At 34.1% G+C, this 13,399-nt stretch overlaps 1 protein-coding gene across 1 annotated transcript in view; it reads right to left on the bottom strand.

Annotated features, from left to right (window-relative positions):
• Positions 1 to 8,541: 8,541 nt before the first annotated feature.
• Positions 8,542 to 13,399, bottom strand: part of LOC133656758 (GTP-binding protein 2-like) — a 36,410-nt gene continuing 31,552 nt past the window's right edge. Inside the window, exons 10-12 of the mRNA XM_062057597.1 lie at positions 12,068 to 12,239; positions 11,833 to 11,997; positions 8,542 to 9,460 (exon numbers count right to left, since the gene is read on the bottom strand). Coding sequence (XP_061913581.1) covers positions 9,296 to 9,460; positions 11,833 to 11,997; positions 12,068 to 12,239 — 502 coding nt within the window. The 3' untranslated portion in view covers positions 8,542 to 9,295. The remainder of the gene's footprint in view (positions 9,461 to 11,832; positions 11,998 to 12,067; positions 12,240 to 13,399) is intronic.

Genomic DNA, 13,399 nt, shown 5'->3' with positions numbered 1-13,399 from the left:
TACCCATCAAATTGTCCTCTGTAAAAATGACAATAGATTTTAAGGTAAAATTCTGCCATTTTTTTATATCGTACAAAAAAACTTGTGTACCGTTTTTCCATGTACATTAACACACTATAAAAACAACAACCGTATATTTTATTGTGGAAAAACTGCCAGCTCTGCTCCATGAATTTTATTGTAACACACATATATATATATATATATATATATATATATATATATATATATATATATATATATATATATATATAAATAAATGTTATTTTATTTTACATAGTTTTAAAAAAAATCTTCAGATTTTACTGCAAAAAAACTGCAAGCTCAGTCTCCAAAATTCTAAAATTTTTAGTAAAAAAAAAAATACATAAATTATATATATATATGTATATATACATAAATAAATGTTATTTTATTTTACATAGTTTTAAAAAAAAAATTCAGATTTTACTGCAAAAAAACTGCAAACTCAGTCTCCAAAATTCTAAAATTTTTAGTAAAAAAAAAATACATAAATTATATATATATATATATATACATAAATACATTTTATTTTATTTTACATAGTTTTAAAAAAAATATTCAGATTTTACTGCAAAAAAACTGCAAGCTCAGTCTCCAAAATTCTAAAATTTTTAGTAAAAAAAAAAATACATAAATTATATATATATATATATATATATATATATATATATATATATATATATATATATATATATATATATATATATATATATATATATATATATACATAAATAAATGTTATTTTATTTTACATAGTTTTAAAAAAAATATTCAGATTTTACTGCAAAAAAACTGCAAGCTCAGTCTCCAAAATTCTAAAATTTTTAGTAAAAAAAAAAATACATAAATTATATATATATATACCGGTATATGTATATATGTGTGTGTGTGTGTGTGTGTATACAGTATATATACATATATAAGTGTGTATATATATATATACATATATAGGTGTGTATATATATATATATATATACATATATAAGTGTGTGTGTATATATATATATATATATATATATATATATATATATATATATATATATATATATATATATATATATATATATATATATGTATATATATATATATATATATATATATATATATATATATATATATATATATATATATATATATATATATATATATATATAAAATAAATACATTTTAAAAAAAATATTTAAAAAATTAGAATTCTGGAGACTGGGCTGGCAGTTTTTTTAATTTTTTATTTATTTTCAAACAGTGTATGTAAAAAAAATTGAAAAATAAAATAAACAAATAAAAAAATATATATATGTATATATATATATATATATTTTTTTTTTTAACTAAAAATTGTAGAATTCTGGAGACTGAGCTGGCAGTTTTTTTGCAGTAAAATCTGCAGATTTTGTTTTTAAACAGTGTATGTAAAAAAGAAAGAAAGACATATATATATATATATATATATATATATATATATATATATATATATATATATATATATATATATATATATTTATATATATATATATATATATATATATATATATATATATATAATATTTAAAAAAAACGTTGTTTTTTTTACTTAAATTAATTTTTTAATTTTTTTTTTACTAAAAAACGTTGTTTTTTTTACTTAAATTAATTTTTTAATTTTTTTTTTACTAAAAAATGTAGAATTCTGGAGACTGAGCTGGCATTTTTTATGTAGTAAAAACTGATTATTTTTTTTAACAGTGTATGTAAAAAAAGATTCTAATAATCAAATGCATAGACAATTATAAACATGTATTGTGATATACTATTCACTATTAGAAGTGGCCCTCTATAAAAAACAAATTAGACGTGCCTGTTTTAATGTGAGACTTCCGCTGTAGTACCTCAACACGCCAGCAGATGCTGCCCTTTTAACTTGGAAAAATAAACCCCAGAAGATTGTTTTGTTGCATTAGAATGATCAATGCTATTCAACTACACAATGAAGAGGGCCGCACTTTCAAGACAGTTTCGGACATCAAAATGTGGATGTTTCGTCAGAAAGTGCCTCCGCAAGTTATATTTCTTAGAAACTGTTTACTTAATTGCAAAGTAAACACAATGGCTTCCACACTGCACTGTCAATAAACTCATTATTCTGCCCTGGCTACTCGTTTCCAGCGTGTGCAGATAGTTAACAGTAAATAGGAACATAAACTCTAATTTTTGTTGAGGATTGATGTTCTTTCTTTTGAATTATTTTCCTTCCTTAGTTTTATTTCTTTACACTTTGTCCTTCATTTAGACTGAAAATACAAACATAACAAAAATACAACATACATTGTGTTTTTCACAAAAAATAAAATATAATGTTTAGGGACAAGCGGTAGAAAATGGATGGATGAATGTTTAGTGTTAATATATTCACACAATTAACTACAAATGTTTACACTTATAAATGACACAACATTCAAACACTGTATGACTTCTCACTATTAGCGTGGTCTCCCTCTACTGGTCAAATTAAGTACTACATGTAGTAAACGACTTTTGATGACAAAAAAATAACACGACCACAAATACAAAATACATCACGAAGTCAGCAATTTCAACACAAAACAAACTTAATATATATATAAATATATTACGTTTGTTTTGTGTTGAAATTGCACAAATGATATCTACTTACAAATGTTGGACCAAGTTTGGTGAGGAAGCTTACTTGTTGCTGCTCGTCTGGATCAATGTGTCCGTCGCTTAAAAGGTCCGCCAGGAAACAATGACTCCAGCTCGGGGAAGAACATTCATACTTTGTTGTCCAGTCGTCGTTAAAAAGTCACATTTGTGCAATTTTATTTTATTTTTTTCCAGGGTTAAATGAGCATCTTCTTCTACACTCCTTACTGCTGCTTTATGTGACACACATGCTTCGCTGTTGCCCCCTGCGGGGTGGCGGCAGAACTGCATGCATGATCAACCCTAGTTTTAATGGTTTCATCAAGACTATTTGGGTTTTTTGATTGATTGATTGAAACTTCTATGAGTAGTTTGCACAGTACAGTACATATTCCGTACAATTGACCACTAAATTGTAACACCCGAATACCTTTTTAACTTGCTTGTCCACGTTAATCAATTCATGGGTGATGTTCGGCGGGCCACAATAGTATTAAATATATTTTAATCGCATTTAACTTCCATGTTCAACATTTCCCTGTTTATTGACTGATACAACTTGATGAAACCCAAACCAGAGTGGAAGTGACTTGTAGAGAAAAGCTTTTAATTATTCCTGTACCCCATAACACTACCGTGGACTTATTACCGTGATAACATCGTACCGCGGACTTATTACCGTGATAATATCGTACTGTGGACTTTAATACCATAACATCGTACTGTGGACTTAATACCGTGATAATATCGTACCCTGGCTTTAATACCGTGATAATATCGTACTGTGGACTTAATACCGTGATAATATCGTACTGTAGCCTTAATACTGTGATAATATCATACCCTGGCCTTAATACCGTGATAATATCCTACCGTGGACTTAATACCGTGGTAATATCGTACTGTGGCCTTAATATCGTGGTAATAGCGTACTGTGGCCTTAATACCGTGGTAATATCGTACCGTGGACTTAATACCGTGATAATATCATACCGTGGACTTAATACCGTGGTAATATCGTACCGTGGACTTAATACCGCGATAATATCATACCGTGGACTTAATACCGTGGACTTAATACCGTGATAATATCATACCGTGGACTTAATACCGTGATAACATCGTACCGTGGACTTAATACCATGATATCGTACTGTGGACTTTAATACCATAACATCGTACCGTGGACTTAATACCGTGGTAATATCGTACTGTGGCCTTAATATCGTGGTAATAGCGTACTGTGGCCTTAATACCGTGGTAATATCGTACCGTGGACTTAATACCGTGATAATATCATACCGTGGACTTAATACCGTGGTAATATCGTACCGTGGACTTAATACCGCGATAATATCATACCGTGGACTTAATACCGTGGACTTAATACCGTGATAATATCATACCGTGGACTTAATACCGTGATAACATCGTACCGTGGACTTAATACCATGATATCGTACTGTGGACTTAATACCGGGGTATTAAGTATTGGGGGCGGTATGGCATAGTGGGTAGAGCAACCGTGCCAGAAACCTGAGGGTTGCAGGTTCGCTCCCCGCCTCTTACCATCCAAAATCGCTGCCGTTGTGTCCTTGGGCAGGACACTTCACCCTTGCCCCCGGTGCCGCTCACACCGGAGAATGAATGATGAATGAATGAGTTGTAAATATGAATGATGGGTTCTCACTTCTCTGTGAAGCGCTTTGAGTGTCTAGAAAAGCGCTATATAAATCTAATCCATTATTATTATTATTATAATATCGTACCGTGGACTTAATACCGTGATAATATCATACCGTGGACTTAATACCATGATACCGTGGACTTAATACTGCAATAATGTCATACCGTGGACTTAATACCGTGATAATATCGTACTGTGGACTTTAATACCATGATAACATCGTACCGTGGACTTAATACCGTGATAATATCGTACTGTGGCCTTAATACCGTGATAATATCGTACCGTGGACTTAATACCGTGATATCATACCGTGGTAATATCGTACCGTGGCCTTAATACCGTGATAATATCGTACCGTGGCCTTAATACCGTGATAATATCGGACCGTGGACTTAATACCGCGATATCATACCGTGGACTTAATACCGTGATAATATCGTACCGTGGACTTTAATACCATGATAACATTGTACCGTGGACTTAATACCGTGATAATATTATACCGTGGACTTTAATACCATGATAACATTGTACCGTGGACTTAATACCGTGATAATATCATACCGTGGCCTTAATACCGTGATAATATCGTACCGTGCACTTAATACCATGATAACATCGTACCGTGGACTTAATACCGTGATAATATCGGACCGTGGACTTATTACCGTGATAATATAGTACCGTAGCCTTAATACTGTGATATTGTACCCTGGCCTTAATACCGTGATAATATCGTACAGTGGACTTAATACCGTGATAATATCGTCCCGTGGACTTAATACTGCAATAATATCATACCATGGACTTAATACCGTGATAATATCGTACGGTGGACCTTAATACCATGATAACATCGTACCGTGGACTTAATACCGTGATAATATAGGACCGTGGACTTATTACCGTGATAATATAGTACTGTAGCCTTAATACTGTGATATTGTACCCTGGCCTTAATACCGTGATAATATCGTACCGTGGACTTAATACCGTGATATCATACCGTGGTAATATCGTACCGTGGACTTAATACCGTGATATCATACCGTGGTAATATCGTACCGTGGACTTAATACAGTGATATCATACCGTGGTAATATCGTACCGTGGACTTAATACCGTGATATCATACCGTGGTAATATCGTACCCTGGCCTTAATACCGTGATAATATCGTACCGTAGACTTAATACCGTGATATCATACCGTGGTAATATCGTACCGTGGCCTTAATACCGTGATACACAATAACTTTCAACTTGCTTGGCCACGTTAATCAATTCATAGGTTATGTTCGGCGGGCCACAATATTAAATATATTTTAATCGCATTTAACTTCCATGTTCAACATTTCCCTGTTTATTGACTGATACAACTTGATAAAACCCAAACCCGACCAGTAGTGACTTGTAGAGAAAAGCTTTTAATTATTAATGTACCCCCATAACACAACAATTGGATCTGTACATACATATTTCACACAAGATTAAACAGTTGACTTAAAAAAACAACAACAAAAGGGTTAAGTCGTAATAAAGCTTTAAACGGTTTAAAAATCTAAAAACAAATACTCCTGAGATGCATAAAACCGAGTTCAACGCGATTATAAAACAGGCCTAAACTAAGAGTGGGAATTACGTAAAGCTTACATGCAGCAGTACTAAGGTAGTGAATAATAATAATAATAATAATAATAATAATAATAATAATAATAATAATAATAATAAGGCTAATTGCAGCAGTCAGTTGGGTCCAGACCAGACCTGGCAAATTAAGGCCCGGGGGCCACATGCGGCCCGCTGAGCTTTTCAATCTGGCCCGCCGGACATTCCCAAATATATATTTTACTATGTGTAGCTGCCATTATGATGTGCAGTCATGTTTTCTAATGACCGTAAGTCTTCAACTATACTAAGTCTTTCAATGCTTGGAATCTGCGCTTATGGATGATATACTAGTTACTATGGTAATTTAATTAGTTACTATGGTCACCTAATTAGTTGCTATGGTCATCTAATGAGTTACTATGGTCATCTACTTACTATGGTAATCTAATTAGTTCCTATGGTCATCTAATTAGTTGCTATGGTCATCTAATGAGTTACTATGGTCATCTAGTTACTATGGTTATCTAATTAGTTACTATGGTAATCTAATTAGTTGCTATGGTAATCTAATTAGTTGCTATGGTCATCTAATGAGTTACTATGGTCATCTAGTTACTATGGTTATCTAATTAGTTACTATGGTAATCTAATTAGTTGCTATGGTCATCTAATGAGTTACTATGGTCATCTAATTAGTTACTATGGTAATCTAATTAGTTACTATGGTCATCTAATTAGTTGCTATGGTCATCTAATGAGTTACTATGGTCATCTAGTTACTATGGTTATCTAATTAGTTACTATGGTAATCTAATTAGTTGCTATGGTCATCTAATGAGTTACTATGGTCATCTAATTAGTTACTATGGTGATCTAATTAGTTGCTATGGTCATCTAATGAGTTACTATGGTCATCTAATTAGTTACTATGGTAATCTACGTCACAGGAGCTCAGACAAGGCACCAAGCAGTGTGGGCGGGAAGCGTTTCCACAGACGCGGAAGGAGATTTTCACAATAAAGTTCTAAAGCTTAGTGATTTATAGAATAGAACATAATAGAAAATAAAGTACTTTATTGATCCCTGGGGGGAATTCAGCAAATATCAGATATATCAGATTGTAGGTGGGTTTTATTTTGTACCCTTCGCGTTCATATTTCACTGTTTGTTGCATTTTTGTTGCGTTTCACTTGATTGTAAAATATGTCGATCGAAATGGGGTGTGACGTTTACGGAGCTCCTAAAGGGACATGGGGGAATTTTTTATTTATTTATATATATATATATATATATACATATATTTTTTAGACATGTATCTCGTGCGCACGAGAAACTTTTTATAAAGTTATAAAAAAAAAATATATTTTTTTTAAAAATAATTTATCTATTTTTTTTTTTTTTTTAGACATGTATCTCGTGCGCACGAGAAACTTTTTATAAAGTTATATAAAAAAAAATGTTATAATTTTTATTTTATTTATTTTTTTAGACATGTATCTCGTGCGCACGAGAAACTATCTCGTGCGCAGAGATACATGTCAAAAAATTAAAAAAAATTAAAAATTATACAATTTTTATTTTACTTTTTATAACTTTATAAAAATAAAATTTTTTTTTATAATTGATCTATTTTTAATTTTTTTTTAGACATGTATCTTGTGTGCACGAGAAACTTTTTATAAAGATATAAAACATTTTTTTAAATAATTTATTTATTTTAATTTTTTTTTTAGACATGTATCTCGTGCGCAAGAGAAACTATCTCGTGCGAAAGAGATACATGTCAAAAAAAAAAAAAAAAAAAAAAAAAAAAATTTGTATTTAATTTTTTATAACTTTATAAAAACATTTTTTTTTAAATATTTTATCAATTTTTTTTTTTTTTTTAGACATGTATTTCGTGCGCACGAGAAACTTTTTATAAAGTTATACAAATTTTTTTTAAAATAATTTATTTAAAAACATATTTTTTTCAGACATGTATCTCGTGCGCACGAGAAACTATCTCGTACGCAGAGATACATGTCAAAAAATTAAAAAAAATTAAAAATTATACAATTTTTATTTTATTTTTTATAACTTTATAAAAAAAAAACATTTTTTTTTATAATTGATCTATTTTTAATTTTTTTTTAGAGATGTATCTCGTGCGCACGAGAAACTTTTTATAAAGATATAAAACATTTTTTTTTATAATTTATCTATTTTTAATTTTTTTTAGACATGTATCTTGTGCGCAGGAGAAACTATCTCGTGCGAAAGAGATACATTTCAAAAAATAAAAAAAATAAAAATTAAATTTTTATTAAATTTTTTATAACTTTATAAACAATTTTATTTTATTTTATATTTTATCAATTTTTTTTTTTAGACATGTATTTCCTGCGCACGAGAAACTTTTTATGAAGTTATACAAAACATTTTTTTAATAATTAAAAAAAAATTTTTTTTTTAGACATGTATCTCGTGCGCACAATAAACTATCTCGTGCGCAAGAGATACATGTCAAAAAAAAAAAAATAAAAAAAAAATAAATAAAATTGTTATTTTATTTTTTATAACTTTATAAAAAAAAAAAAAAAAAAAAATTATCATACATTTTTTTTTTGCCCCATGTCCCTTTAGGGGCTCCGTAGACGTTCATATGTTGTCAATATTCAGTGTTTTATCGTTCATAGAAAAATATAAAATTCCATTCTGTTTTTTAAGGCGGTCTGTCATAACGTTTTTAGCATTCAATCAGACATTATTGTGAGGTTTTGTATTAGTGTTCCTAAAAATAGATATACCGGCCCCCAGACACATTTTTTTCTCTAAATTTGGCCCCCCGAGTCAAAATAATTGCCCAGGCCTGGTCCAGAGGATGGTTTAAAAATGTAGCACCAGCTTTAAGAGTTGTTTTACTGCATTGTTGTTGTGTTGGAAGGCACTTCCATCAGGCACCGTGTGTTTGTGTGTGACATCAGTAACTTGAAAAAGAGCCTGCAGTGAGTACTTTTCAAAGGTCATGGCTCCGAATTCCAACAGTTTCTGCTAAAGCTGTATTTAGCTGGTGTGTCCAAAAGGCTGAAAATAATCGTTACAATAACGGCGTCGTGGCGGCGAGGCGCGCTTTGTGGACGTAAAACGAGCTTCTGACGGACAAAAAGGTCCACGAGGCAAAGATCACAAGACCTTTGTGTTCCAGCTTGAAGCCAAACTGTCTTTGAAAAGTGTGTGAGGCGACACAGTGAAAGCTTCCGAGGTTGACAGGTATTGAAAAGTAGACTGGCCTTTGGGTGGAAGCTTGTCCAGAAATAGAAAAATAAATATATGGATGGGACGGTTCCTTCTCAAGGGCCTGGGGGGTACTGAGCGATGGGCTCCAGCTTGGTGACGTGGCCGATCCCTTTGGTCACCCCCTCCCTGAAGAGCACCTTGGCACCCACCTTCAGGTACTCCGGGTGCTTGATGAACTTGAACTGGACCACGGCCTTCTCCCCCGTCCTCAGCTCCTCCTGACGGACGATGCAAGCGTCAGCTTACGAGGGGGAAAAAAATCCCCACACGTGCGAAATTGGCACAAAAACAGACAAATAAAGGCAAAAAGGCACAGCGTATTTTAGGACTAAAAGGCGCACTTTCAAATCCTTTCATTTTCTCAAAACTCGACAGTGGGCCTTATAACCTAATGTACGGAATCATTTTGGTTGTGCTTACCGACCTCAAAGTTATTATATTTGCTACATTTGGTAAATGGAAAGTGTGACCGGTAGATGGCAGTCAAACATAAGAGATATGTGTAGACTGCAATATGACTCAAGTGAACAACACCATCATGTTATATGTTCCGTTGAGAATATAGAACATTACACAAGGCGCTCAAAAATCTATCAAAGTGTTTTTAGTACGACTTTGGTAAGCTATGAAGCCGCACCGCTTGATGGATTGTACCGTTTGTACCGTGATAATATCGTACCGTGGACTTAATACCGTGATAATATCGTACCGTGGACTTACATGGACTTAATACAGTGACAATATCGTACTGTGATAATATCGTACCGTGGACTTAATACCGTGATAATATCGTACCGTGGACTTTAATACCCTGATAATATCGTACCGTGGACTTAATACCGTGATAATATCGTACCGTGGACTTACTACCGTGATAATATCGTACCGTGGACTTACTACCGTGATAATATCATACTGTGATAAATCAAATCAAATCAAATCAAATCAAATCAAATCAACTTTATTTATAAAGCACATTTAAAATTTACCACATGGGGTAGCCAAAGTGCTGTACAATGGGCAGGTTAAAAGATAATACGATAACCGAGCAAACACAACACAACACAAACAGAACACGATAAAAATAATATCGTACCGTGGACTTCATTCCCTGATAACATCGTACTGTGGCCTTAATACTGTGATAATATCGTACCCTGGCTTTAATACAGTGATAATATCGTACCATGGACTTAATACCGGGATAACATCGTACCCTGGGCTTAATACCGTGATAATGTCGTACCGTGGACTTTAATACCGTGATAACATCGTACTGTGGGTTTAATATCGTGATAATATCGTACCATGGACTTAATACCGTAATAATATCCACCGTGGACTTAATACCGTGATAATATCGTACTGTAGACTTAATACCATGATAATATTGTACCGTGGACTTAATATCGTGGTAATATCGTACCGTGGACTTAATACCGTGACAACATCATACCGTGGACTTAATACAGTGATAATATCGTACTGTGGGCTTAATATCGTGATAATATCGTACCATGGACTTAATACCGTGATAATATCGTACTGTAGACTTAATACCATGATAATATTGTATTGTGGACTTAATATCGTGGTAATATTGTACCGTGGACTTAATGCCGTGACAACATCATACCGTGGACTTAATACAGTGATAATATCGTACCGTGGCCTTAATACCGTGATATCGTACCGTGAACTTAATACCGCGATAATAGCGTAGCGTTGATTTAATACCGTGATAATATTGTACAGTGGACTTTAATACTGTTATAACATCATACCCTGGACTTAATACCGTGATAATATCGCACCGTGGACTTATTACTGTGATAATATCGTACCGTGGACTTAATACCGTGATAATATTGTACCCTGGCCTTAATACTGTGATAATATCGTACCCTGGCCTTAATACGGTGATAATATCGTACCGTAGACTTAATACCACAATAATATCGCATCGTGGCCTTAATACGTGAACATATCGTACCGTGAACTTAATACCGTGGTAATAGCGTAGCGTTGACTTAATACCGTGATAATATCGTACCGTGGACTTAATACTGTGATAATATGGTACCGTGGACTTAATACTGCGATAATATCCTACTATGGACTTTAATACCGTGATAATATCATACCGTGGACTTAAAACCGTGACAATATTGTACCGTGGACTTAATACCGTGATAATATCGTACCGTGGCCTTAATACCGTGATAATATCGTACTGTGGCTTTAATACCGTGATAATATTGTACTGTGGACTTAATACCGTGATAATATCATACCGTGGACTTAAAACCGTGACAATATTGTACCGTGGACTTAATACCGTGATAATATCGTTCTGTGGCCTTAATACCGTGATAATATCGTACTGTGGACTTAATACCGTGATAATATCATACCGTGGACTTAAAACCGTGACAATATTGTACCGTGGACTTAATACCGTGATAATATCGTACTGTGGCCTTAATACCGTGATAATAGCATACTGTGGACTTAATACCGTGAAAATATTGTATCGTGAGATCTGACAGCGTTACTGTACATCCCTAATAACAACTGGTTGAACGCTCACCTTGCCATAGATGGCTTCCACGGTCGCTGTCTGTCGCACGTTGCCGGTGTGTACGGTCACCTGGAAGCCCTTGTGGAAGGTCTTGGAGTGGAAGAGCAGCACTATCTCTGCTTCGAATACCCAGCAGATGGTGGGATCCATCTCCGGACTCACCATCACCATCCCCTGCAGGAAGACGTCATGAGCCGCACTGCGTCGGCACGCGTAAAAATAAGACGTGAACCGAAGTCGGAACCTTTCTTAGCAACGTCCGGTCGAATTCGCCGAGCGCTAACGTGGCAGCCTGGCCGGCTCGCAGCACCCTGCAAGCGGAGCGGTTTCTCTGGATGCTCCCGACGGTCAGCTTGTGGAAGTGGCCCGAGTCTGTGGGCCCGACGACGAGATGGTCTCCCTCACGGCAAATTCCACTGCGGAGAAAAAAACACTTTTCGTTTGCCGGCCTGCTATAAAATGTCATTTGAACACTTTTTTTACTCACTTTTTTTTATTATGTTAAAATACCGTATTTTCCGCACTATAAAGCGCACCGGATTATAAGGCGCACCTTCAATGAATGGCATATTTCAAAACTGTGTTCATATATAAGGCGCACCGGATTATAAGGCGCACCTTCAATGAATGGCATATTTCAAAACTGTGTTCATATATAAGGCGCACCGGATTATAAGGGGCACCTATGCATCCATTAGATTAGTGGTCCCCAACCTTTTTGTAGCTGCGGACCGGTCAACGCTTGAAAATTTGTCCCACGGTCCGGTTGGGGGGAGGGGGGCGGGGGGTTGTATTTAAAAAAAAAAAAAAAAATTTTTTTTAGATGCGCCTTATAGTGCGGAAAATACGGTACTGAACAGATGTTTTATTGGGATAAGGCAAACATCTGTTCAGTATTTTAACATAAAAGTGTTTGATTGTGAGACGTTAAAAGCCACAGAATGCAACGAGTCCATCAGACCCACAAACGCTGGCTGAGTAACAACAATATGAACATTACACAAGGGTCACCGTATTTTTCGGACTATAAATCGCAGTTTTTTTTCATGGTTTGGCCGGGGGTGCGACTTATACTCAGGAGCGACTTATGTGTGAAATTATTAACACGTTACCGAGCGATTTATACTCCGAAAAATGCGGTATGTAATGGTTAAACCAAAAATAAGAACAAAAGGTGAGTGCCCTTAAGAAAAGGCATTGAAGCTTAGTGAAGGCTATGCAGAGCGAAACTAAGACTGAACTGGCAACAAAGTAAACACAAACAGAATGCTGGACGACAGCAAAGACTTACTGTGGAGCAAAGACGACGTACATCCGAACATGACATGACAATCAACAATGTCCCCACAAAGAAGGATAAAAACAACTGAAATAGTCTTGATCGCTAAAACAAAGTACCATATTTTTCGGACTATAAGTCGCAGTTTTTTTCGTAGTGCGACTTATACTCAGGAGCGACTTATGTGTGAAATGATTAACACGTTACCGTAAAATATCAAATAATATTATTTAGCTCATTCACGTAAGAGACTAGACGTATAAGATTTCATGGGAGTTAGCAATTAGGAGTGACAGA

Source organism: Entelurus aequoreus, linkage group LG09, assembly GCF_033978785.1.
Source record: "Entelurus aequoreus isolate RoL-2023_Sb linkage group LG09, RoL_Eaeq_v1.1, whole genome shotgun sequence".
Taxonomy (NCBI): Eukaryota; Metazoa; Chordata; class Actinopteri; order Syngnathiformes; family Syngnathidae; genus Entelurus; species Entelurus aequoreus.
Note: the sequence above shows the minus strand (reverse complement) of the source record. Positions and strands in the feature narration are given on the sequence as shown.